This window comes from Pelophylax lessonae (genome assembly GCF_965119305.1).
Source record: "Pelophylax lessonae genome assembly, chromosome: 4".
In the NCBI taxonomy this organism is placed as follows: domain Eukaryota; kingdom Metazoa; phylum Chordata; class Amphibia; order Anura; family Ranidae; genus Pelophylax; species Pelophylax lessonae.
Window position 1 is genome coordinate 100,941,190 of NC_138771.1, and position 26,902 is coordinate 100,968,091.

The 26,902-nt window shown below is 45.6% G+C and overlaps 1 protein-coding gene across 3 annotated transcripts in view; it reads left to right on the top strand.

Moving 5' to 3' along the window:
• LOC309554943 (myocardial zonula adherens protein-like) overlaps positions 1–26,640 on the top strand; it is a 173,167-nt gene extending 146,527 nt beyond the window's left edge. For 2 of the 3 annotated variants that reach the window (XM_082256692.1, XM_082256694.1), the window contains 3 exons: positions 7,488–7,535; positions 8,961–8,999; positions 25,754–26,640. In XM_082256692.1, the coding sequence (XP_082112818.1) occupies positions 7,488–7,535; positions 8,961–8,999; positions 25,754–25,868 (202 nt within the window). In that variant the 3' untranslated portion in view covers positions 25,869–26,640. Of the gene's footprint in view, positions 1–7,487; positions 7,536–8,960; positions 9,000–25,586; positions 25,675–25,753 lie in introns of all 3 variants that reach the window. The other variant, XM_082256693.1, reaches the window with a different exon arrangement.
• The last annotated feature ends 262 nt before the right edge of the window (positions 26,641–26,902 follow it).

The following is a 26,902-nucleotide window of genomic DNA, read 5'->3' on the forward strand; positions in this document are numbered from 1 at the left end:
TGACAGGCTGATCCCCGACCCCTTCAACCAATGCTGGCAGAACTCATACATCTATTTCTCAAAGACAAATGGGCAGGTGGAGCCTGCAGTTGTGGGAGGGGAGGGGCCGGCCTATTTAACGTCAGGCCGCCCTCCTCACTGGGCTGACGTTTTGGGTACCGGACCACGCCCATCCGACGCAGCCATTGATCGTCATACCGCCGTCAGCTACCCACAGGAGCCCTCAGGAAGCCGTGAGTATGCGGGGAATGTCCTGTGCCAGCACGCTAATGGTCGGCACCACGCGGACACCCCCGCCTTCACCCCGCTCTCCCCCGTCTCCACTGGCACCCTACACCGCCTCCTTCGGGGGGGGGGGAGCGGCGCCGCGCCCCCCCCCCCCCAGCCCCCACTGTCACTAGGCTCCATCCGCTCGCAGCCTCACTAACGCACTGAACCTCGTCCCTCCTCCATGGTCCCTCCTCCTCCGGCCGGAGGAGGGGAATGGGAAAAAAAAAAAAAAACAGTGTATGTTCTTGCAGCAGCGCCGATCTCTAGGGGTGGGGGGGGGGCGTGTTCCGCACCTGGGACATGCAGGCAGCCGCCCCCTCCTACCATCGCTGCTCACCTGCCTGGGGGGGGGGGTCCAAGAGAGGGGTTTACTTGTTCATTCAAATCCTCAGTCATGAGCTTCGGGGGGGGGGGCAGTTGTCACACTGCACAGTTGTCACACTGCCACAGTTGTCACACTGCCACCCAGGCCAGACTGGTGCTGCGCCCTGCTGGCCTCTAAAACCAGCCTTCAGGCAGGGGAGCTGACACTCAATTAGATACCCATGCCTGTTCCATGGGGGGGGGGGGATCGGTTTCACACGCATCAAACCGCAGGTGGATAGGGAGGGGGGGGTTGGGGGTCGTCCAACCACAGGTAAGAAGGGGGGGGGTCGCACAGGACTCACGCTCCCGCAAGCCTTGCCGTCCCCCATCCTTTTCCGGTCTCCACGCCACGGGTCTTCGACCTCTGAGACCCACCTTCTTACGCATCCATGGTCACTCGTCCATCACTGCACGGACGCACAACTGGCTCACACCGCTGCCAGGTCACGACATCTCCTGGTTCATACCTCAGTCTGGTCACCCCCCTTAGTGGTAGGTCCGGGGGGGGGCACCTACGCAGGCCACCCCCCCCCCTCGCACACTAGGGTTGGCGCTCGTAGGGCATTACTTCGGTTAAGTCAGTTCTCATGTCATCTCACATCCATGGCGTCAACCACGGTTTTGCTTACCCACAGGTAGTCTGCTTGAACATTACCAGACGTTCAACCAAGTAAGACACCTCAAGAGTCATCTAAGGTATGCTGTTCCGTTACCAAGAGTTTCCCCTCTTCGTTAACTGGCGCAAGGGGGGGGCAGGGGTGGGGGGTCAGGAGCTTAGGCAGGTCACTTTGTAGTTATCGCGAGACCAACACCCATCCTCACACGGAGGTACTTTCGCCCATCGGCCCAAATCATAGCTAGCGTCTCGCTATTTGGTCAGGGTAGTCAGGGCTTCACCTTCCCAGAGGCCTACACCCCGCCATCATTCATGGCACAGCTTAGGTCCAAATCATAGTTAGTGCCTCCACCAGCCCCTGGGGTTAGCAGGGCCTCACGTCCCCCGTTTCCAAAAAAAAAAAAAAGCGCCAGTTAACGCCCTGTCGTATGAGTTTTTCATCTCTTCTTTTCCCTTTCATGTCATCCCAGCATGTCTCGCGCGTCAGACCTAGGAGACGACCTCTCCCTGCCTAGCACGCCAGCCAGGCCACCCACTCCGGTTTCCGTTCCCGTTGCAGGAGGTAGCCTGGTTCCGTCAAGTCCTGGTTCCATGAGGACATGGACCATTCCTAAGATTGCCGCCGAGTTAAGACGGAGGGGGATACCATTTCCGGCCACAGCCAGGAAGGCGGAGCTGTACAGGATCTTGGTATCCAATACCGGCAACCCACTACCAGGGACTGACGCACGGGACAGTTTCAAGGACGCTTTAGCCGAAATCCGGGCCACCATGGCGTCTGTTCTGGCTTCCGTTAGTAGCCTAAGCCAGAGGTTGGAAAAATTAGAAACCCCTGTACCAGCCTCCGCAGCTTCCCCAGGTTCCCTGCCCTCTCAGGTCTTTGGCTTGCCAGCCCCTCAGGGCACCTTTGCAGGTATGCCAACTCCTTCAGGCCCCATTCCTCACATCATTACACCAGCACACATGGTCCCGCCCAACATTAGGAAAGACATTCTGGAGGGGAAGGATGTGAATCTCATGTCGCTATTAATTGCCTCTCAAGACATTGTCGAGAGCAAGACTTACAATTACGGGGACCTGTCTGTGGTTCTGAAGGCCAAGGACCCCAGACTAAACAGGAAGTTGTCCATTCCCGAGTTTGTCTTGGCCTTCGGTCTGTTCCGGGACGTGGTCTGCTTTAACTTCCCTCATCGCAGAGAAGAGCTGGATTTGTAGCTACACAAGTTGGTCGACCTGGGGCACAAGTATGGCGGCACCACCTTCTACGATTATCACCGCTCATTCTCAGCCACCTTTGCCCAGTTTAACATCAGGATAGATTGGGGCCTGCTGGACACCGAGTTGTTCTGTCGCCACTTTGCCGGGCTTGTGCCACCTGCATGCGCCACTTGTGCTTCAAACTCCCACTCCACCAACTTGTGTACCGTCGAGCCCAGTTCTTCTGCCACCAGCGAGGTCACCCCGGGCCCCAGCAGGTCTGATCAGAAGTCCGCCAAAGACAAACTGGGGAGACCGATAGTGTTCTTGGGCAAGGCACAGGTATGCAACAACTTCAACGCGGGGGGCTGCAGCTTCAGTGCCTGTAGGTTGTTGCATATCTGCTCCACCTGCTTCCGGGCCCACGCCAAGTCCATGTGCCCCAGTCGCCTTTTTCCCAAGAGCTGACTGACCGAGGTACAGGTCGATTCCCTGGCCTTCTTTTTGAAATCCCATCCCTCTCCAGACCTAGTCGACTTTTTAGTTTCAGGGTTTACGACAGGGTTCCACACTGGTCTGGTGGCACTCCCGTCAGGCACAATCGAGTGCAAAAACCTACAGTCTGCCTTGGCTGACCCGGCTGTAGTCGACACTCTTTTGAAAACAGAGGTAGACAAGGGTTTCATGTTAGGTCCTTTCTGTACCCCTCCTTTTTCCTGCTGTCGAACCAACCCATTGGGGGTAGCCACGGGGAAATACAATAATAAAAAACGATTGATCATAGACCTCTCGGCTCCTCATTCCATCGCCACGCCAAGCCTCAATTCTCTTATTCCCTCCGAAGAGTTTTCACTACAGTACACTACAGTGGATCACGCCATTCAGGCTATCCTGAAAGCCGGGAAAGCAGCTTGGCTTGGGAAGACGGACATTTCCAATGCTTTCAAGCTGCTGCCCATACACCCATCACTGTGGCATCTGCATGGTGCGAAATGGAGGGGGTTTTACTATTTTGCCATCCGCCTGACCTTCGGGGCCAAAAGCAGCCCCAAGATTTTTGATTTATTTGCTGAGGCTCTGTGCTGGCTCCTATTAAATGTCGGTTGCTGTCCAGTCATCATCCATTACTTAGATGATTTCCTGACAGTGGAGAGTCCCACAGCCACTCCGCTCAGCCTGGTAAAAACGGTGGCACTCTTTTCGGCCCTAGGGGTTCCGGTAGCCGAAAAGAAAACAATAGGTCCCTCCACCAAACTGACCTTCCTAGGCATTTGCCTAGATTCGGTCGCCATGCAGGCAAGCCTGCCCCCGGACAAAGTTCAGAGGATCAGGGCAGAGATCGAGGGGTTCCTTGCCAAAGGTTCTGCATCCCGGAAAGACCTACTGTCCCTTCTAGGTTCCTTGAACTACGCCATGAGGATTATTCCCCAAGGCCGAGCTTTTGTCTCCAGGCTTCTCTGTCTGCTCCCTGGCCTCCCGCACGACGGGAGTACTGTCTCGTTGGACGGGCAGGCCAAGGCGGACTTGACCATGTGGAGGCAGTTTCTGGCACATTGGAACGGGGTGAATATGTTCATCCCGCCTTTTACCGACCACTCCCCAGTCTTATGGACCGACGCGGCAGCACATTCAGGATTTGCAGCCATTTGCGGGGACAATTGGTTCAGAGACTTTTGGCCACCCGAGTCTGCCAGTCTACCGTCTTTTAACCGCACTTCCGCCCTTTTTGAAATTTATCCCATAGTGGCAGCAGCCCGGGTGTGGGGACACCGGTGGGGAGGTCAGACAGTAAAATGTTTCACGGACAACATGGCAGCCTGCGACATAATCAACAAGGGCCGTTCCTCATCCCTCACCATCATGAGCCTAGTTAGGAGACTAACTTGGCTCGCTGCCACCCTACAGTTCCACTTAATTTGCGAGCATGTGCCAGGTTCTCACAACTCAGCAGCTGACGCCCTTTCTCGTTGCAAATTGCAGGTCTTTTTCCAGTTGCACCCCACAGCCGCGAGTATCCCAGACACGCCACCTCGGTTTCAAGATCTCATCCTGGACTAGCCAAACTCATGGCCCATGGGAGCACGCTGGCTCAATCAGCACTCTCCGTCAACACTAGGCGCTCGTACGATCGGGCTCTGACCATTTTCTCCAGATTCATCACGGAGTACAGCATCTCGGATCCTTTTTCCTTAGACACCATGGTGGCGTTCACCTCCTTTTGCCACTTAAATATGAAACTCGCCCACAGCACGGTCAAGCTTTATCTATCAGGGGTGCAGTTTCATGTGATCAACACACACCCCAGTCACAGTACTTTCATGTCTTCCAGGCCAATTAAAAACATCTTAAAAGGCATCCTTCGCTTGGAGGGCTGCAAGCCCGCGAGACGTCAACCGATCAACAGCTGCAGGTTTAGGGCCTTGTCTGACGTGTTGGACACACGGCCGTTTGAGGCAGGAACAAATCGTGTTATCAATTTTGCCATATACCTGGCCTTCTATGGATTCTTGCGCCCCAGCGAGTTCACCGCGGGTAGGTTAGACGGGGCCTCCAACCCGCTGAAGGTGGCAGATTTGACCAAAGTAGGGGATCATTTCCTCCTGACACTACGTCACTCCAAAACCAACCAGGTGGGGCCGCCGGTTGACGTTCCCCTGTACCCTACAGGAAATCAATGGTGCCCGGTCCGGTTATTGGATCGTCTTCTCCCATCCGTGACGGGTCGTGGCCCAGATGCCCCCCTTCTGAGTCTCCACGGCTTGCCACTCACCACCTCGAAGTTCATGCAATACGTGAGAACCCTGCTCTCAAAAATAGGTTGTGACCCTGCAGCTTTCTCGGGTCATTCCTTCCGTATAGGGGCAGCTTCGGCAGCATCTAGCCACAACATACCAGTGCATATTATCAAAAGTATGGGCCGATGGAAGTCCTCTGCTTACAGCCGATACATTCCCCAGCCGGAGAATGAACTCAGACTGGCTTTTAGAGATCTGGCCACATAGCACTACAGGTCTTGCTTTCCGTTTTGGGATATGTGTGTATTAAAGGTCGTTTTGGTTAAGTTATTCCTTTTTTTGCCCTCTTTATTTACAGGCCTGCCCGAACCACGGTTTCGGCACGCCTCAACCGTACTTCTTTAAATGGTATTTCACTCAGTTATTCCCTGACCACAACCTCTGAATATGATGCTGAGCGTGTGCACTCAACTTCTTTGGTCCACCATGGCAAGGCCTGTTCTGAGTGGAACCTGTCATGTTAAACCACTGTATGATCTTGGCTACCATGCTGCAGCTCAGTTTCAGGGTCTTGGCAATCTTCTTATAGCCTAGGTCATCTTTACGTAGAGCAACAATTCTTTTTTTCAGATCCCCAGAGAGTTCTTTGCCATGAGGTACCATGTTGAACTTCCAGTGACTGGTATGAGAGAGTGAAAATGATTTAACACTTGAGATCTTGTAACAATAACGAGTCACATGACACCTGGGAGGGAAAATGGCTAATTTGGCCCAATTTGGACATTTTCATTTAGGGGTGTACTCACTTTTATTACCAGTGGTTTCGATATTAATGGCTGTGTGTTGAGTTATTTTGAGGGGACAGCAAACTTACACTGTTATACAAGCTGTACACTCACTACTTTACATTGTAGCAAAGTGTGATTTCTTCAGTGTTGTCACATGAAAAGAGATTATAAAATATTTACAAAAATGTGAGGGGTGTACTCACTTTTGTGAGATACTGAACATTTTTCCTGCATATGCTTTTGTACTAATGTTTAAAAATGTGCTCAAATGCATCTGGTGTAAACAAGCTTGGTTTTGTTTTTGTATTGCATTTACATGCGGTTGTGGTGCGTTTATGTGATACATGTTTGCAAAGCGTTCCAGGTGGAAAAATGCAGCCTGCTGTACTTTTTTTAAATGGACATAAAAGCACTGCAGTGATATAAACTAGACTCATTAAAATACATTTTTTTGTGCATTTCTACTGCGTTTATACTGTGATTTCACCACTTGACCTCTAGAAGGCTTTAGCCCTTTCTGACCAGGTAATTATTTTGCGATATGGCACTGCGTTATTTTAACTGACAATTGCACGTGCGACACTGTACCTAAATAAAATTGTTGTCCTTTTTTCCCCACAAATAGAGCTTTCTTTTTGGTGGTATTTTTTCTTTTGCGCTATAAACAAAAAAAACCCGACAATTTGGAAAAAAAAACAATATTTTTTACTTTCTGCTATAAAACACATCCAATAAAAAAATCTAATTTCTTCATCAGTTTAGGCAAATATCTATTCTACTACATATTTTTGGTAACAAAAATCCCAATAAGCGTATATTGATTGGTTTGCACAAAAGTTATAGCATATACAAACTATGGGATATTTTTATTCATTTATTTTTAATTATTTTATTTTTTTACCAGTAATGGTGGCGATCAGCGACTTATAGGGGAACTGCCCTATTGCGTCAGACAAATCAGACACTAACTGACACTTTTTGGGTACCAGTGGCATTAATACAGTGATCAGTTCTAAAAAAATATGTCACTATACGAATGACACTGGCTGGGAAGGGGTTAAACAGGGTGATCAAAGGGTTTAATGTATGCCTAGCTAGTGATTTACTGTAGTGGAGGTGGTGCTTTTACTAGGGGAAGGCAAACATCCATGTTTCGGTTTTGCAGAAACACAGTATCAATACCTTCCCTTCTGACAGAAGGACAATCTGCCTTGTTTACATAGACAGATTGTCGTTCTGCCTGTGTCCTGTGTAATTGGCAGTCGCCAGCAGACATCGGCAGACATCGAGTCCGGGGTACCCGCTGCTTAGCTCCCACTGTGTGAGATCACAGCGGGAGCGGGTCGCCCCATACTTGGAAGTCTGCTGCAAAATATGTACGGTGGGTGGTCTGCAAGTGGTTAATTGCACTCAAAATTATTTGGTGTAAACAAAATATAATTACAGCAGTATTCTGTATGCGTAAAAGTTTCATGTAAAGCCAATCACTTATACCACTACTTTTTTCTCTTTTAGTTTACCTTTGAATATACCAAAAACTCCGACAACGCCAATCCCTTCAGAGTAAGTTTATTTATTTTTATAAATAAGAAAATAGCAATTTTCCTTTCACTGCCCCGCCTCTTGATCTCGTCCAATCAAATAAAGGTATGCATTCATTGAAAAGATGCATTGTATTCTCTGAATGGGCCTGTGCCTAGCAGCCAACCTCCTGTGGTCACAATGCAGCCACCAGCCAGGCAGTTGCTCGGTTCACGGCCTGAAAGCTGGTGGAGATCACTGGAGTAACGGGGTCCACATCAGTGATTTACAGCTTCCAGCTGGAGCAATGTAACTATGTACAAATATCCACACCTGGATGACTAGCTGAATATTTTAGGTGCCATGACCTAGGGTTTTATTTTTTCTCTACACGCTTTAATCTTCCATGTCTGCCAGAAACAACACATTGCAAATATGTATCAGTCCAAAATGCATATTTGTATTAAATAATCTCACAGTGACCGTAGAATACTAAACAATATATTGTTCCCTATTGCCAATGCTTAGCATTGGACAGGGAATGTGATTAGGTGGTTCATTGGGCTTGATTTACACCCCATTGACACTTGCGGGACTTGTCATGCGACTTTGGACATCAAAGTCGCATGACAAGTCGTACCCTATGTTTTCCAATGATAACCATTCATATATGTGCAATTTTAATGCAGCAGCAATTCGAAAGTAGTTCATGCACTTCTTTGGTGCAACTTTAATGCGTCTTAAGGGCCATCAACTTCAATTTTAACCCTCAAAAGTTGCATGAAAGTCATACCTGAATGTTTTACATGTAACAGTTGATCAACAGTGGACAAGACATTGCAGAGGGACAAGAAGTCACATCCAATCCCCACCAAAATTGCACTCCAAAGTTGTGGCAACTTTGAAGTCGTACAAGTGCTAATGGAGGCTTACAAAAACAGGAGAGTGCAAAATCTGGTGCAGCAGTGCATGGCAGGTAATCAGATTCCAGTTTTTTTGTCAAAGCTTAAGACTGGGTTCACAAATGTCCGGTTGCGGTTTGCAGTCCGGAGTCCGGTGCAGTTTTGTTCACCGGTTCAGGTGCGATTCAGGTGAAAATTTTTCTTTGAAGCACCTAAACCGGACCCAAAATCGCACAGGACCCTTTTCAGAAACAGACCACGGACACCCCGGACATGTGTGAAGCGGCTCCCATGAAAGCCGGTCCGATTCACACATGTCCGATGTTATTCAAATCAGATGCGGTTAAAAATTCATCCAATTTGCATATATGTGAACCTAGCCTAATTGAACAAGCTGAAGTTAAAAGCTGATTGGCTACCCTGCACAGCTGCACCAGAATTTGCACTCTCCAGTTTTAGTAAATCAAAATTGTGTTTTTATTATATGGCTATTTTGAAAACTTAATAACACAGTTGTTTAGAAAAACATGATTCTGATTGTTAATTATGCTTCCTTCCCATGCAGTGTATCTATGAACACACCAGCAAGTCCAAGCAATTCAGAGTAAGTTTATTTTTAAAACATTTAAAAAATAAAAATTGTCTGTAGTTTTCAGATTGATGCTTATATATTTGGTTTAACAGGAGAGTATAATGTGTTTTCAGTAAGCACACATTTTACATTTTTATTGTTAGCTTTTTACCTTAAATTTTGATGGGAATTTTTTTTTTTTTTTCATAATTACAAGTTTGTTTTTCCATATTTTGTTATTGTTACATTGTTACATAGTTTGGTTGAAAAAGGACACAAGTCCATCTAGTTCAACCAATAAAAATGCACTGAATAAATAGAACAGCCTCTAGGCTGCACTCAGTGGTGCAGTACAGTTACTTGGTTTCTTCCACTTGCCTGTTGAGATGAGATATTGACCACTTAAGCAGTGTACACATGGGCCGAATATCGGGCGGTATAGACTGGTTCAATAGAATCCGGCCGACATTCAGCCCGTGTGCATGGCAGCCGGCTGAGTGTTCGGCTTTTGTAGAAGTGGCATGACCGAAAAAGGTCTGCTTATCAGCATCTGATCATCTCAGCCAATGGCTGAGAGTACTGAGAGTGCTGCAGAACACAATAGCTCAGTAGGGGAGATCGCTGTACTAACACCAGATTGTTAGTACAGGGCTCTTCCCGCTGGGTTGAAAAAAAAAATTCTAGTGTGTACCAGGCTTAAGGAAGTGAACTGTTTTTAGTGAGTAAGATGACACTCAGGGTTGATTTACTAAAGGCACACTCTGCTTTGTAAAGAATCTAAAGCTTCGCTTTGCAAAGAATGCCCAATCCTATGCAAGGACAATAAAAAAAAAAAATCAGCATTTTTGTGTGTATGTGATTGAATGATAGAAGTCAGCAGAGCTTCCCCTCATTAACTAAGCTCTGGAGCAACTACACTTGCAAAGTGCACAGTCTATACTAGTGACCGATATTGTTTTTTTAGTACCAATACCGATATTTTGGTCATCGGATATCGGTATCGGCCGATATTGGCCGATATTTTCAGACATTTAATACATTTTTTATTTTTTACTTTTCACAGGTACAGTTGTGGAGGGATTCTGGGGTCTAAAAGACCCCAAACTCCTCCTCTGCACTTAAAAGCATTCAAAACAGCCAAGTTTGTCTGTTTTGAATGCTGTCATTTATTTGAATTTGGCACCGAATACCGGGAAGTGAGTCATGACATCACTTCTGGGTTTTTACATGGAGACCCAATCAGAGCCGAATGCGGCTTTGGTCGAGTCTTCTCTTCGGCGGCCGTGGAGGTAGGATGCCCGGGTCTCCTGGTGGGAGGTCCCCTCCCGCAGCTTCTCAGCCGCATCGGTTGTCATTACAAGACAGCCGACCGTCGGCTATGGACGCCGGTACCGGGGTGATGCTTCTAGCTGCAAGGATCACCCCGGTACATGCACTTTCCCGCAATATCGGTAACCTCAGGGGCCGATTCCAATATATCGGGGGAAGTGCATATCGGCCCCTGATATATCGGCATTGCCAATAATCGCTCGATCCCTAGTCTATACACCATTAGTAAATCAACCCCTGTGAGAATGAGAGGTAAAGCTCAACCACAGTGTATCCCTGAAATGTAATGAGCAAATATGGCTTTCCCTATGTGTATATATAACTTCAAACGTCACGTAATTTACAGGGGAATTTTGTGGAAAATAGAAAAATAACATGTGCTACAGTTTTTTTTTTTTTTTTACTAACATTACAACAGCAGTTTTAATTTTCGCAGGTAGCCCTGTAAACACCCGCTGCTCTCCGATTCGATCCTGTCCGTGAAATCCGGACGGATGAAAACCCTATTTTCCATCCGTCTGGAGGATTGGATCGGATGGGATCGGATGAGAACGGACAGGCGGTCCCTTCTCATCCGATCTCCCCATAGAGGACAGCAAGGATCTGACACCTCCCTCTCTGCACACAGAGCGGAGACGGAGCTGTCATCCACCTGCTCAGCAGGGATTGGCGGATCGATCCTCCGCTAAACAGAACAGACTACGTGCCCTGTGAAAGGACCCTAAGAGATAACAGACAAATGAAAGTTCAACTTCAGCTATAAGGCCGGCCATTTGCGGTTCGAATCATTAATGGGCAGGCTAAATATACCAAGTGGATCGATCAATTAACTTGAGTACAACCAGCCTGCCGGATTCTCTTGCATTTATGCAGCAGACAATGGCTCGGCAGGGGGGATTCCCCCATCAGCACTGCCTGTGTTGGTGGGGGAATCATGCAAATTTCTTTCCTAAAACCCGTGGTTGCAGGAAAGAAATTTGCATCGTGTACGGCCAGCCTTAAGCAGTTAAAACAACAGTTTTTTTGTTTAAATAGAGTAAACCTATATGAATAAAACTGACTAATATACAGGCTTATAGTATTGTTATATGTCCCAACCCCTGTAACTGGTACGTTTAAATGAAGTAGAAAAATAACGGATCTACAAACTGGATGAACAAGTAAAAACTTTGTTATAGAGGGACTAGAAAAAAACAAATCTGTTGTGTTATTGGTATTGACAGACTGTTTCATATTTGTCATTTTTGCATTTTGCCCTTCTTTCCACTTTAACCCAGAAGTCAGTGGTGAATCTTGATTAAATGCAGAGATTATTAAATCTCTACCTTTGTCTTATTGAAGGACTCTATCTTATGCTGGCCATACTCTATACGAAAAATCGTTTAAACTTATTTTCGAAAAACGAACACTCAGCTGTAAGAGCAGACGATCGTTCCATCATGTAATGACCGAGTTTTGATCGATAAATCATTCAATGGACATAAATGAATCCTTTTTTCATTCATTTTGTCACATATACCAAACAGTTCGGGCGAGAAACACATTAACCTTTAATTTATCGTTGTTCGGCAGAATTTTCCAAACTGTTCCTTCAATTTTTCAGCTCTGAAAAGTTAAAACCGATTTTCTATTGGTGCCCATTAACTGGACGAACAACGAACGAACGGACCAAATGACAGAACGATTTTTCAGCTAGTGTATGGCCAGCATAAGTGTACTGACTTCTGATTTATTTTATCTGTTGTGTGTATCTGTATTTATTTGGTTGTCGTTTATGTTCAAAGCAACCCTGCCACAACTGCGTATATAAAGAACATGCATAGGCAGAGACCAATTTCAGTGAACATTGTAATAATAAAAGGATCAATGTGCTTGGAGAAACAGGCAGCAGAAGATATGTGCAGACCTCAGCTTTTCCTGTAAAAACATAACCGCAGTATCCCATGCTTCATTTTTCTGCTTATCCTTTGAATCAGGCTTTAAAATATAAGCAGGTAACCTTTTTGCCCCAGAAGAACCCTTAAAATATTTTTTGGGTGTCGGGGAACCCCTGTTAAAACCAATTCATCAGAGATCATTTGCCAAAATGCTTCATATGTTTGGCTGTGTGCAGAATAGAACCCTTACAATGTTGATCAGCATACCTCACTTATAGGTAGATAAAACATCTCATTGGGGCCATGCCTCTGGCTTTGCCAAGTGGCATTGGTCTGCCCTTGAACCATGCATGCAGCGGTAAATCAGGCACAGCTTAAGAAATCCTTGGACACCTCTGAAGGAAATCTAGGGTTCCACAAAACCTTAGTTGAGAACGACTGCTTTAAAGTGTATGTCACTCCTAACAATGATATTTCCTATTGTTCTCCCCTTTGTTCTGTTAAACATATAATTGAAAGTGTTTTTTACATTTTTTGATAAGTGCAGAAATTCAGAGCCGTACTGAGTCCTGTGCACGCTTCCTGTATTATCTTTGGAAGCCTGATCAGCCCACCCAGTTCTTCTCTTGGACTAGAAACATAGAAACATAGAATGTGTCGGCAGATAAGAACCATTTGGCCCATCTAGTCTGCCCAATATATCTGAATCCTATGAATAGTCCCTGGCCCTATCTTATATGAAGGATAGCCTTATGCCTATCCCATGCATGCTTAAACTCCTTCACTGTATTTGCAGCTACCACTTCTGCAGGAAGGTTATTCCATGCATCCACTACTCTCTCAGTAAAGTAATACTTCCTCATATTACTTTTAAACCTTTGCCCCTCTAATTTAAAACTGTGTCCTCTTGTGGTAGTTTTTCTTCTTTTAAATATGCTCTCCTCCTTTACCGAGTTGATTCCCTTTATGTATTTAAAAGTTTCTATCATATCCCCTCTGTCTCTTCTTTCTTCCAAGCTATACATGTTAATGTCCTTTAACCTTTCCTGGTAAGTTTTTTCCTGCAATCCATGTACTAGTTTAGTAGCTCTTCTCTGAACTCTCTCTAGAGTATCTATATCCTTCTGGAGATATGGCCTCCAGTACTGCGCACAATACTCCAAGTGAGGTCTCACCAGTGTTCTGTACAGCGGCATAAGCACTTCTCTCTTTCTACTGCTTATACCTCTCCCTATACATCCAAGCATTCTGCTGGCATTTCGTGCTGCTCTATTACATTGTCTTCCCACCTTTAAGTCTTCTGAGGTCAGGACTGTGTCAAATATTCTATATTCTGCCCTTGGGTTTTTACGCCCCAGGTGCATTATCTTGCACTTATCCACATTAAATTTCAGTTGCCAGAGTTCTGACCATTCTTATAGTTTTCCTAAATCCTTCTCCATTTGGCGTTTCCCTCCAGGAAAATCAACCCTGTTACATATCTTTGTGTCATCAGCAAAAAAACAAACCTTACCATCGAGGCCTTTTGCAATATCACTTATGAAGATATTAAACAAAATTGGTCCCAGTACAGATCCCTGAGGTACCCCACTGGTAACATGACCTTGTTCTGAATGTTCTCCATTGACTACAACCCTCTGTTGTCTGTCACTCAGCCACTGCCTAATCCACTCAACAATATGGGAGTCCATGCTCAATGACTGCAGTTTATTGATAAGTCTTCTATGTGGGACAGTGTCAAAAGCCTTACTAAAATCGAGATATGCAATGTCTACTGCACCTCCACCGTCTATTATTTTAGTCACCCAGTCAAAAAAATCTATAAGATTTGTTTGACATGATCTCCCTGAAGTAAACCCATGTTGTTTTTCATCTTGCAATCCATGGGATTTAAGATGTTCCACAATCCTATCCTTTAATAGGGTTTCCATTAATTTGCCTACTATTGATGTCAGACTCACTGGTCTATAGTTGCTCGATTCCTCCCTACTACCTTTCTTGTGAATGGGCACGACATTTGCCAATTTCCAATCTTCCGGGACGACTCCTGTTACTAATGATTGGTTAAATAAATCTGTTAATGGTTTGCCAGCTCACCACTAAGCTCTTTTAATAATTTTGGGTGTATCTCATCAGGACCCTGTGACTTATTTGTCTTCACTTTAGACAGCAATCTTAGAACGTCTTCCTCTGTAAAGACACATGCATCAAACAATTCATTAGTCATGATTCATTAGACACATGCATCAAACGATTCATTAGTCAGACTACAGAATAAAAAGCAAAGTTGAAGAGTTAGGAACTAAGTGCATTTTTGGTAGAGCAATGGCTATTTCTCTATCGCTCATTGACAGACGTAGTCTTCTTGATTCTCAAGAGCTGGGTTATGTTGTCTCCGCAGGAGTAGGACTAGGCAGAATGACAAAAACGTTCTGGCTCCACCTTAGGGGCAGTCCCTGAGGGTATATCCTCCCTCTCTCTGCTACAGGGAATCAGTTTTTTTCTGTCTAGTCAGGAGTAAGGACCTAAGTTCCTTGCTGGGATCTTTTGGTCCTGGCAAGACTTTTTTTCTTTAAGAAAAAGACATTTTTTAGGTAGTTTTCTCCAGTGTTTTTTTTTCCTGTGAGATCTTCAAGCAAAAATGCCGGACTGGGCGACACTTGTGGTCACCCCAGCCGGCCTACGAGCGCGCGCAGACCATGGCATTGCGCTTGGTCGGCCGCGACATATTCAAGTAAGTATGCGGGGCCGGGCGACGGGCTGGATGTTGAGATCCAGTGGTCACCCCGGTTTCTGCCTACGAGCGCGTGCAGACCAGTGCGCTGGGTCGGCCGCGACGGAGTCCCAGTAAAGGGACTGACTTTGCGAGTTAAAAGTCTCGCTTGGACGCCAGGTACCAGAGAGTCGAGGCGTCCACAAACCCCCACCCCGGTGGAGAGGGTATTGTGAAGAGAGGGTGCCTGTCGGTTCGGTATGGTGAGTAAACGTTCCCTTTTTTCCTCATTATGAGGCAGTATATATTATGGGCCCCTCCATATATGGTCAGTATATATCTGATACTTACAAGTCCCCCTTGTAATACAGCATGTGTTTGTGGGAAGTGGACTTGGTTCAAGAGCTAACACTCTACCCAGCAGACTGTAACATTACAGCAGACATAGGAGGTATAATCCTACCTTATGTGCAGTGTATCTCTGTAGATCCATATGTCACCTCTTAGCAGAGTGCAGGTGGATGTGCTGGGAAGACGATATCGGCGGTCCGCCGCCATTTTGCCGTAGACCGAATGCATGTATGTCCTCAGGTCACGCCGGCCGCCATGTTTTTGGAGTCTTATGTCTCTTCTATGGGGGCGGCCATGTTTTGTGAGCCCAGCTACCTCGTGGAGGGCTGGGAACGCCGGAAGGCGTACACAGGGGGCGGAGCCACGCCTTCTGCCCGGGAAAAAGCAAACAGCTCCTTCCAGTCTGTGTAAGACAGACGCTGACTGCAGTTTGTTGGAAACTGCACTGCATCGGTTGGTGAGCCTTGGGGGTCCCTCTCTCTCTCTCTGGGATCGAGAAGCAGGTACTCTGAGGGGCGCTATTGCGCTAGGGGGAGACACACAAAAAAAAAAAAAAAAAAGAAAAAGTTTTTTTGTTTTGCTGGCAAAGGTGTCCTGTATTAACATGGACCCTGCCACTCATGTATCTCCTCCGGATCCCCTCGAGGGGTCTGCGGGATCCTCCAGCACCCCATTGACAATTGAATCTTTGTCAGCTATTATGGAAACTTTTGTGTCCCGGGTGGAAGTGGCTTGTCAGGGACAGGGCGCAAGAAAGCGACCCCCGCCTAACCCCTTATTATCTGAAACCTCGGATTCAGACTCTGAGCCTATTTCTGCAGTTGCAGGTACTTCATCTGGTATTGGTGTCTCGGGTCCTGTCTCTTCAGACAGTGAGGAGGATGTTTCGGCATCCGCCATAGCCCGAGAGGAAGCGTTGGTAAACGCACTCATTGTATCTGTTCAAGAGACTTTAAGGTTACAGGGTATTCCATCAGAAATAGCTGAAACTGAGATCCCTTTTGGGACTAAAAAGCGCATCAAAGTGGCGAAGGTTTTTCCATTGCCCAAATGTTTTGGCAATCCAATCGAAGAAGAATGGCGTCTGCCAAAACGCACTTTTAATATTTCTAAACGCATTGACAGGCGTTATCCGTTTGAGGAAACCCTTATTAAGAAATGGACAGAACCACCTGTGGTGGATTCACCTATTGCTAGATTGAATAAAGCCACGGTTATTCCTTTAGAAGACGCTCCGTCTTTTAAAGATCCAGTGGATCGCAAGATAGAAGCTATGTCTCGCACCATGTTTTCCTTGATTGGATCAGCTTTCAGACCAATAATTGCTATTGGTCTGGTTTCGCAGGCTGTAACTGAATGGACCAAGTGGTTACGCCGGGACTTAGAAGAAGTCCCTCAGGCGGTATCAGATTTGTTGGAACAAATGATACAGGGGTTACAGTTTGTATGTGATGCGGCGTTAGACGCCACTCCATTAATGGCGCGAGCATCAGTCTCAGCAGTGGTTCTCAGGCGTACACTGTGGCTAAAAGGTTGGTTAGCCGACCAAGGTTCCAAAAAAGCATTGGCTAATATCCCCTTTTCAGGAGAGCGTCTATTTGGAGCCAACTTAGATGAGATCATTAAGGATCTCACCGGTGGAAAGAGCACCTTTTTACCGCAAAATTTTAAAGGTAGAGGAACTCGTCAAAGACGAGGGCCTTCTTTTTCTGCTCACAAAAGGTTTTTTCGTCCAGCGGGTGAAAAAACTAAGTCCTCCAAAGCTCCTGCAGGAGGCGTCAGGGGTCGTTGGTCGGGCAAGCAAAAGCCCGCCCCCTCCAGACCTGAAGATAAACCATCCAAAGCCTGAAGGTGCGCCCCCACCCATAACTGGGGTGGGGGGACGTCTTCGCCGGTTCCCGGATCCATGGCTTTCCAGAATCCCGGACAAATGGGTTTGCGAAGTCATAAGGTCAGGGTACAAGATCGAGTTTCGATCTCTCCCACCGGCGCGATTCTTCCCTTCCAATATCCGACTATCCTCAGATCGTTTAGAAGATCTGCGGAGAGCAGTCACAGATTTACTACAACAAGGAGTGGTAGTCCACGTTCCTTGGACAGAACGGTTTCAAGGGTTTTATTCAAACCTGTTTACAATACCCAGGAAAGAGGGCAAAGTGCGTCCAATTCTGGACTTAAGAGCACTCAATTCTTTCGTCAACATAAGAAGATTCAGAATGGAGTCCATTCGCACGGTAGCAGCCTTCCTGCATCCAGGGGATGTCCTAGCGTCCATAGACATCAAGGACGCCTATCTTCACATTCCCATTTTCGCAGGACATCAGCGTTTTCTACGCTTTTCCGTAGAGGAGAACCACTATCAGTTTGTGGCGTTACCTTTCGCTCTCGCCACGGCTCCGCGGGTCTTCACAAAGGTGTTGGCCCCAATGTTGGCACTTCTGCGCCAAAGAGGTATATCGATTCTAGGTTACCTAGACGATCTTCTGCTTCATGCAGAGTCTCCTCAGACCTTGCTACAAAACATAGAAATTACTATGATTTCTTTACAGGAATTCGGGTGGCTGGTGAACCAGCAAAAATCATTTCTGGTTCCCACCCAGAGGCTCGAATATCTGGGTCTAATTCTAGACACAGTCAGGACAAGAGTTTTTCTTCCGGTAGGGAAACTCCGAAAGATTCAATCAGCAGTCCAGTTGTTACTGTCCAACAGCTGGTCTTCCCTTCGGACTTGCATGAGGGTTCTGGGGTTGATGGTGGCTTCGTTCGAAGCAGTCCCATTTGCCCAGTCCCATACCCGAATTCTTCAGCAAGAGATTCTTCTCAGATGGAATCGGAATCCGGAATCCCTGGACAATCAGATCCGATTGAGCAAACAGACCAGAGAGTCTCTGGTATGGTGGCTTCGGTCTCCGATGCTCAGCCAGGGAAAGTCATTTCTGCCAATATATTGGACGACAGTGACCACGGATGCCAGTCTATCCGGATGGGGAGGAATTCTCGGTCAGTTATCTGTCCAGGGACTTTGGTCCCCGGAAGAATCCAGGTTACCGATAAATGTATTGGAACTGAGAGCGATCAGACTTTGTCTGATTCACTGGACCGAGCAGCTCCAGGGCAGCTCGGTTCGGATCCAGTCGGACAATGCCACGGCCGTGGCTTATGTCAATCACCAGGGGGGCACCAAGAGTGCCCGAGCGGCCAAAGAAGTGGCTTGCATTCTTCGCTGGGCGGAACGATTTGTTCCAGCAATCTCTGCGGTGTTCATTCCGGGGGTGGAGAATTGGCAGGCAGATTATCTCAGCCGTCAGACCCTGGATCAGGGGGAATGGTCCCTCCATCCAGACGTTTTCCACCAGTTGTGCCTACGGTGGGGCACCCCGGATGTGGATCTGTTGGCATCACGATTCAACAGGAAAGTTCAGAGATTCGTGGCTCGCTCCCGCGATCCTCTAGCAGAAACCGCAGACGCACTGATCGCCCCGTGGGGGCAATACCAGCTAATATATGCCTTCCCTCCTCTCGCGTTACTGCCAAGACTTCTTCGCAGAATAGAGGAGGAAGGAATCCCAGTAATCCTGGTAGCTCCGGACTGGCCTCGTCGAGCTTGGTACGCCGACATGGTCAGACTGGTGGCGGACGTCCCGTGGAGACTTCCTCTCAGGGAGGATCTACTGTCTCAGGGACCGATCTTCCATCCTGCTTTACGATCGCTGGCTTTAACGGCCTGGCTATTGAGACCCAGGTGCTGAAGGACAAAGGTTTGTCAGCTTCAGTTATTCCTACTCTAGTTGAAGCAAGGAAAGCGACTTCCAGGAAGATTTATCATCGCACATGGAAGTCCTACATTGCATGGTGTGAACCTTTGGGGTTCCGTCCTCGGTCTTATTCGATTAGTCGAATATTGGCTTTTCTGCAACAAGGGGTTGAGCAGAAACTGGCCTTGAGTACTATCAAGGGTCAGGTCTCAGCATTAGCCATCTTCTTTCAGAAGCCTTTGGCTACTCATTCCTTGGTGCGGAATTTCATCCAGGGGGTGCGACATCTGGCTCCGCCAGTGCACGCGCCGTTACCCCCCTGGGATCTTAATTTAGTGTTGTCGGTTCTTCAGAAACCTCCCTTTGAAGATATTAGGGAGATTCCTCTACCCACGTTGTCCCAGAAGGTGGCCTTCTTGGTGGCTATTACTTCTGCACGCAGGGTGTCAGAACTGGCCGCATTATCTTGTCGTTCACCATATCTGGTGGTTCATAGAGATAAGGTGGTTCTTCGTCCGAATCCATCCTTCCTACCAAAAGTGGTTTCAGAATTTCATCTGAATGAAGAAATTGTATTACCTTCCCTGTGTCCTAAGCCCAGTCATCCTCGGGAGTTTGCGTTACACTCCTTGGATGTGGTCCGGGCGATCAGGGTATACTTGAAAACGACAGACTCGTTTCGCAAGACGGATTCACTTTTTGTGATCCCAGATGGACCCAAAAAGGGGTTGCCTGCATCTGCCGCGACCATTTCCAGATGGATCAGACAGACGGTAGTACAGGCTTATTCTATTAAGGGTCGGGAGCCCCCGTTCCCTGTTAAGGCGCACTCCACTCGGGCACTTAGTGCGTCATGGGCCTTTCGCCATCAGGCGTCAGTGGTCCAGGTGTGCAAGGCGGCTACCTGGTCGTCGGTGCATACCTTTACTAAACATTATAAAGTTGATGTAATGGCATCATCTGATGCCTCGTTTGGCCGCAAGGTTTTGCAGGCCGCAATTTGAGGAGACCAGTGGTCTACCTCGAGGGTTTTTTCCGTTGGAAAATTTTTCTTTAGTCTCATTCTTTGTTTATAATGAGCCTTTAAAACTTCTAGTTTGGCACCGGTTGGGCCTTCTACATTGGATTTGATTTTGTCAATCCCACCCCTCATTTGTGGCACTGCTTCTGGATGTCCCAGCTCTTGAGAATCAAGAAGACTACGTCTGTCAATGAGCGATAGAGAAAAATTGATTTTTGTAAGAACTTACCGTAAAATCCTTTTCTCTTAAGCTCATTGACAGACGTAGTACCCGCCCCTCTATCATTGAGTTGGGTTAAATTCTCTGTACTGCTTTAAACAGAACTGATTCCCTGTAGCAGAGAGAGGGAGGATATACCCTCAGGGACTGCCCCTAAGGTGGAGCCAGAACGTTTTTGTCATTCTGCCTAGTCCTACTCCTGCGGAGACAACATAACCCAGCTCTTGAGAATCAAGAAGACTACGTCTGTCAATGAGCTTAAGAGAAAAGGATTTTACGGTAAGTTCTTACAAAAATCCATTTTTTTCTGAACTTGCAGGGAGTTTATATATTTATTTGGCCTTACTTACACACATTAAAGTGTAACTAAAGCCCAAACTTGCTTTTTCTTTTCTAGTTTTGGATATTGGAGAGAGGAATTAGAATCCCATTCAGGTCTTTATTGCTGTCTGTACCCCCCCCCCCCCCCCCGTTAAGCCTCATAAACACTACTAGTTTTTTGGGGTTCAACAAAAAAAAACTGACTTCTCAGATCGGAGCCACTGTACTAACAATCTGATGTTAGTACAGCAATCTCCCCTATTGTGTTCTGACAGGGGGACGTGCCCCCCCCCCACCAGAGCACTCCGGTCATTGCCTGGGAGTGCTGATCGGGAGCCAGTTGGAAGACCTTTTTTCGGTCATGGCCTTTTGATAGAAGCCGGCCAAGCTGTGGACTTCTGTCAGACCAGCTGCCATACACTCAGGCCGAATGTTGGCCGGCTTTTATTGAACCAGCCAATGCTGTCTGACATTCGACTTGTGTGTACTAGGCTTTAGGGAGATTCAATAAAGAAAAAAGTGTACATATATATATATTTATTAGGGATCGACCGATTATCGGCAATGCCGATATATATCGGGGGCCAATATGCACTTTCCCCGATATATCGGAATCGGCCCCTGAGGCTACCGATATTGCCAATATTTCAGGAAAGTGCTAGAGGCATCACCCCGGTACCGGCATCCATAGCCGACGGTCAGCTGTCTTGTAATGACAACCGATGTGGCTGAGAAGCCGCTCGGCTGTTATTACAAGGAGCGGGAGTAATCATATATATTCCCACGCTTATGATGTAAGGAAAAATATATAATACATTTACTAATGTGGGTTGATGCTCTAGAAGGTGCTGTGCCTTAAAATAGTGATAAAGTATATATAAAAAAGCACTACCTATATGGGTTCTTTCTATTATCTCGTGTTTAACGATAAGCAAAAGAAATATTTATCAACCATGAAGGATTGATACAAATAAATCAAATTCAATGCATCATAATTTACATAAAGTCCATTATCTCAAATCTTGATAATAGTGAAGTAAAGTTCCATCGTGCTAAAGTGCCAAGTTCTGTAAACTCAAATGCAGTGCAAATCGTGTTCCCCTCCTGTGTGCCCACTCACTCCCCAGCTGCTATGGGCTCCCAGTGACAGAAATCATATGCGCATGTGCAAATATCCTGGGGTGATGAAGGAGGACTACAAAGCTCTGCAGACCCAGGATATTTGCACAAGCACATATGACTCCTATCATTGGGAGTCCATAGCAGCTGGTGAGTGAGTGGGCAAACAGAAAGGGAGCACGATTTGCACCACATTTGAGTTTAACAGCACTTGGAAGTTTACTTCACTATTATGAAGATTTGAGATAATTGACTTTATGTGAATTATGATGCATTGAATGTGATTTATTTGTATTAATCATTCATGGTTGATAGATATTTATTTTGCTTATATTTAAACACGAGATAACAGAAAGAACCCGTATTATAGGGTAACGCTCTATATACAATGGATAAAAAAGTCTACACACCCCTGTTAAAATGTCAGGTTTCTGTGATGTAAAAAAATGAGACAAAGATAAATAATTTCAGAACTTTTTTTTTTTACCTTTTAATGTGATCTATAAACTGTACAACTCAAAATCTTTTAAGGTGGGGGGGGGGGGGGGGGAGTAAACATAAATAACTAAAATAATGTAGTTGCACACCCTCTTATAACTGGGGTTGCAGCTTTGTTTAGAATTAAGCGATCACATTCAAACTCATGTTAAATAGGAGTCATTACGCACCTACCATCATTTAAAGTGCCTCTGATTAATCCCAAATAAAGTTCAGCTGTTCTAGTAGGTCTTTCCTGACATTTTCTTAGTTGCATTCTACAGCAAAAGCCATGGTCCACAAAGAGCTTCCAAAGCATTAGAGGGATCCCATTGTTAAAATGTATCAGTCAAGAGAAGGTTACAAAATAATTTCCAAGGCATTAGATATACCATGGAACGCAGTGAAGACAGTAATCATCAAGTGGAGAAATTATGGCACAACAGTGACATTATCAAGAACTGGACGTCCCTCCAAAGGTGATGAGAAGAAAACTGGTCAGGGAGGCTGCCAAGAAGCCTACAACAACATTGAAACAGCTGCAGGAATATCTGTCAAGTACTGGCTGTTTGGTACATGTGACAACAATCTCCCATATTCTTCATATGTCTCGGCTATGGGGTAGAGTGGCAAGACGGAAGCCTTTTCTTATGAAGAAAAACATCCAAGCCTGGATAAATTTTGCAAAAACACATCTGAAGTCTCCCAAAAGCATGTGGGAAAATGTGTTATGGTCTGATGAAACCAAGGTTGAACTTTTTGGCCATAATTCCAAAAGATATGTTTGGCTCAAAAACAACGCTGCACATCACCAAAAGAACACCATACCCACAGTGAAGCATGTTGGTGGCAGCATCATGCTTTGGGGCTGTTTTTCTTCAGCTAGAGCAGGGGCCTTAGTCAAGGTAGAGGTAATTATGAACAGTTCCAAATACCAGTAAATATTGGCACAAAACCTTCAGGCTTCTGCTAGAAAGCTGAACATGAAGAGGAACGGCCCAAAGCATACATTCAAATCAACAAAGGAATGGCTTCACCAGAAGAAGATTAAAGTTTTGGAATGGCCCGGCCAGAGCCCAGACCTGAATCTGTGGTATGATCTGTGAAGAGGGCTGTGCACAGGAGATGCCCTCACAATCTGACATATTTGGAGTGTTTTTGCAAAGAAGAGTGGGCAAATATTGCCAAGTCAAGATGCTGATAGACTCATACCCAAAAAGACTGCGTGCTGTCATAAAATCAAAAGATGCTTCAACAAAGTATTCGTTTAAGGGTGTGCACACTTATGCAACCATATTATTTTAGTTTTTTGTTTTTACTTCCCTCCACCTAAAAGATTACAGTTTGTGTTCAACTGAGTTGTACAGTTTATACGTCACATTAGAGGTGGAAAAAGTTCTGAAATTATTTATCTTTGTCTCATTTTTTAACACCACAGAAACCTGACATTTTAAGAGGGGTCAACCCACTGGTTGAACAAAAAAATAAATAAACTTTGCATGTATATTCAGTTTAACCACTTCCCGCCCGTCACATAGTAAAATGACTGTCGCAAAGTGGTTGTCCCATCCTGACTGAGCGTCATATGACATCCAGCAGGATAGGTCGCTCTGTGCACCCCCAGGGGGGCATGCAGAGCGGCGATCAGTGCTGCGGCGTGTCACTCTGACACACTGCATCTCTGATCCCGGTAAAGAGCCTATGATGTAGGCTCTTTACCATGTGATCAGCTGTGTCCAATCACAGCTGGTCACATAGTAAATAGGAAGTGCCGTTGATTGGCTTTCTTCAGTTCGCGCCTAAGAGGCGCGAGTAGAGGAGAGCCGATCGGCGGCTCTCCTGACAGGGGGGGTCTGTGCTGGTAATCAGAGCATTGATTACCAGTACAGACCCTTGGGGGATTGCCCATCCATGGCCACCAGGGATGCACACCCATGCCATCAGGGATGCCAATCAGTGCTCAGGGAGCCTCTCAGTGCCCTCCTCATCAGTGCTGCATATTAGTGCCTCATCATCAGTGCCATCCCATCAGTGCCTCCTCTTCAGTGCCTGCCAGTGCAGCCTCATCAGTGCTCTTCAGTGCAGGAAAAAACGTATTTATGTACAAAATTTTATAACATAAACAAAAAAACTTTTTTATTTATTTAGCAAAAAAGAAAAACCTTGCGGTGATCAAATACCACCAAAAGAAAGCTCTATTTGTGGGAAAAATATTTGGTTTAGGTACAGTGTTGCATGACCGTGCAATTGCCATTCAAAATGCAACAGCACTAAAAGCTGAAAATTGGCCTGGGCAGGAAGGGGGTGAAAGTGCCCTATATTGAAGTGGTTAACAATGGAGCACCATTTCTTCAACTGATACCAACAATGGGGCACTATTTCGTCCACTGATACCAACAATGGGGCCCTATTTCTCCCACTACAACTAGAGATGGGACACTATTCCTCCTCCTACAGACCACAGATGTTTTTTTTATTCCCACTGACCACCAAGCCAAAGCATTTCCTACTTCCACAGTCCTGTCCCCCAAAGGTAGGAAAGTGAAGTAGCCCTTTGTTTAGAAAGCGTGGAGACGCATGCCCTAGATCTACTGATTTGTTTAATTGGTTTTACATAAAGTTCCCTCTGCTTATGCATTTTTTCATGGAATTTACTATTTTGTGACTGGTTTGCTTTGAAGAATTTAATTATATTTTCCACTACTTATTTGAAGGGATCTATGCTTATATTTTTATTTTTTCCCTTGTATTTTGTTTTAATATTAGAAGACGTGTATGAACATTTTCTCTGACTTTTCATCATTCCTACAAAAATGCTAGCATGGCTGCTATTGGAGTTCATAGTTGCATGTAACTTCATTGGTTCATTGCCTTTTTTAACCTTTTTCTGTTCTGGGATGCACCTTTGCAGGTTAACTTCTAAATACTTTATCTTTTTTTTCAGCTTCCAAGTACCATAATGCTCTTCTTTAGTGCTTTGCTGCCTGTCCTTCTAAGGGGTGGTGATCCTCATAATGCAGTATTCAGGGGAAGTAGTCAGCTGGTGGCAGATAATAAACAGCTTCGGGCTTAGTCTGGAGGCCGGGCTCTGGTGTAGGTGGAGTGAGTAGAGGGATCCACAAGTCCTGAATTTGTGCATACACTATACAGAGGGTTAATAAAAAAATATAAGTAGTATATATCTAATATTTAGATGTAAACTTGATATTTTTATATTGATCATTGTTAAAAGTAATTTTGAGAGTTAACATTTTTACAATTTTTATTATAAATGATTTATTAATTTAAATAAGCTAAGATAAAACTTATATTTATATTCTCATACTTATAGTAGCAAAAACATTTAGAATAAAATTAGAGTACATAGGGTCTAAGTCCATTTTGACCTTCAGCCATCTAGAGGTTTGTTTATATCTATTTATTTTATTTTTGTTCAGCAAAGGAAACCTCATTTGGCTTTGTAAAATACAGGAATGCACAAGACGGACCAATTATGGCCTAGAAAATCTAAGTCCGATGAACTATGTAAGAGGAGGATTCACCAAGGTTGGTGGGTAATCAATTTCTAGTCATAGGGATCTGACAGTCTATTTATTTTTAATAGGATTAATGGTTGCCGAGAAAATGGCATAGAAGTTGATGGAAAAGCACCTTATCAGAGGGCATGCACCCCTTACATGAGGGTCTTGCAACTGAGTATGAGGAACAAGGTGTCCTAAATTGAAGATATCCGAAGAGGAAACACAACTTTGCTTCTGCTAATTACTCAACTTATACACTCAAAGACTGCTATGATGAGAGATCCAAAGAGTTGTTTTTATAAGACCAAAGGACTTTCAAGTGTATGGCCGGTGCAGATATGTCAGGGAAGAAGATGCTTTGAATTTAAAGGATAAGTGCAGCTTTAGGTCACATGCCAAGCTGAAATAATTAAACATGCATAGCAAAATATCAAACGCAGTGCAGTATATTTCTGTTGCACATACCAATTTACACTGCTAGGCTTGCACAGGGCTATCACATGAAAGTGTTTCCATCAGCTCTGTATACCATTTATTGGGGAGGGAGTCTACAGGGTAAAAATGCTGGGTGAATTCTGTTTTTAGCTGGCCATTATTCACTATGAATCAGCCTTTTCACAGTGGCTGCCCACCACTAGTGACATAGGGATGAGCTTAAGATTTGGTCTGAACCTGGCAGAAAGCTGTCAGTGCCAGCCTATTCAGCTGGAGCCGGGGTATTCTGTATGGTCATGTGGCCATATTAGATAAATTATTAATTTAATGACCTTAAACTAATATGGCCATGTGGTCATACTAGGTCAATGATGTTATGAGCTTCCCCACCCCTTTGCTTATGTGCAGCTGCAGGGCAGGAAATGCCCAGCCTTAGCTGATTGGGCTGGCACTGACATCATCTTGCCGGGTTCGATCTGAACATGGATTTGGCCTGAAGCCAGGCTCTTCCTTACTATGACAGGATTCAGAGCCAAAGCAAAGCCTGAATCAACCTTGTGCACACCTAGCAGTGATTAATAATAGTGCTGTGAATTTGCCATGTAACACTTATCATTTGGCCTGGCATTGTACTTACTAAATGCTGTCATTTTTGTATCTGGTGCCAAGCTCACAAGAAATAAGCCAAAAAATGTGTTACAAACTGCCCAGCTTTATGTATCTGCTGCTTTAGCAAGGGCTACCAGCTTTGTAGCCTTCTTTTTTATGTCACTATTAGTGTTGCCCTTAGTGCCATT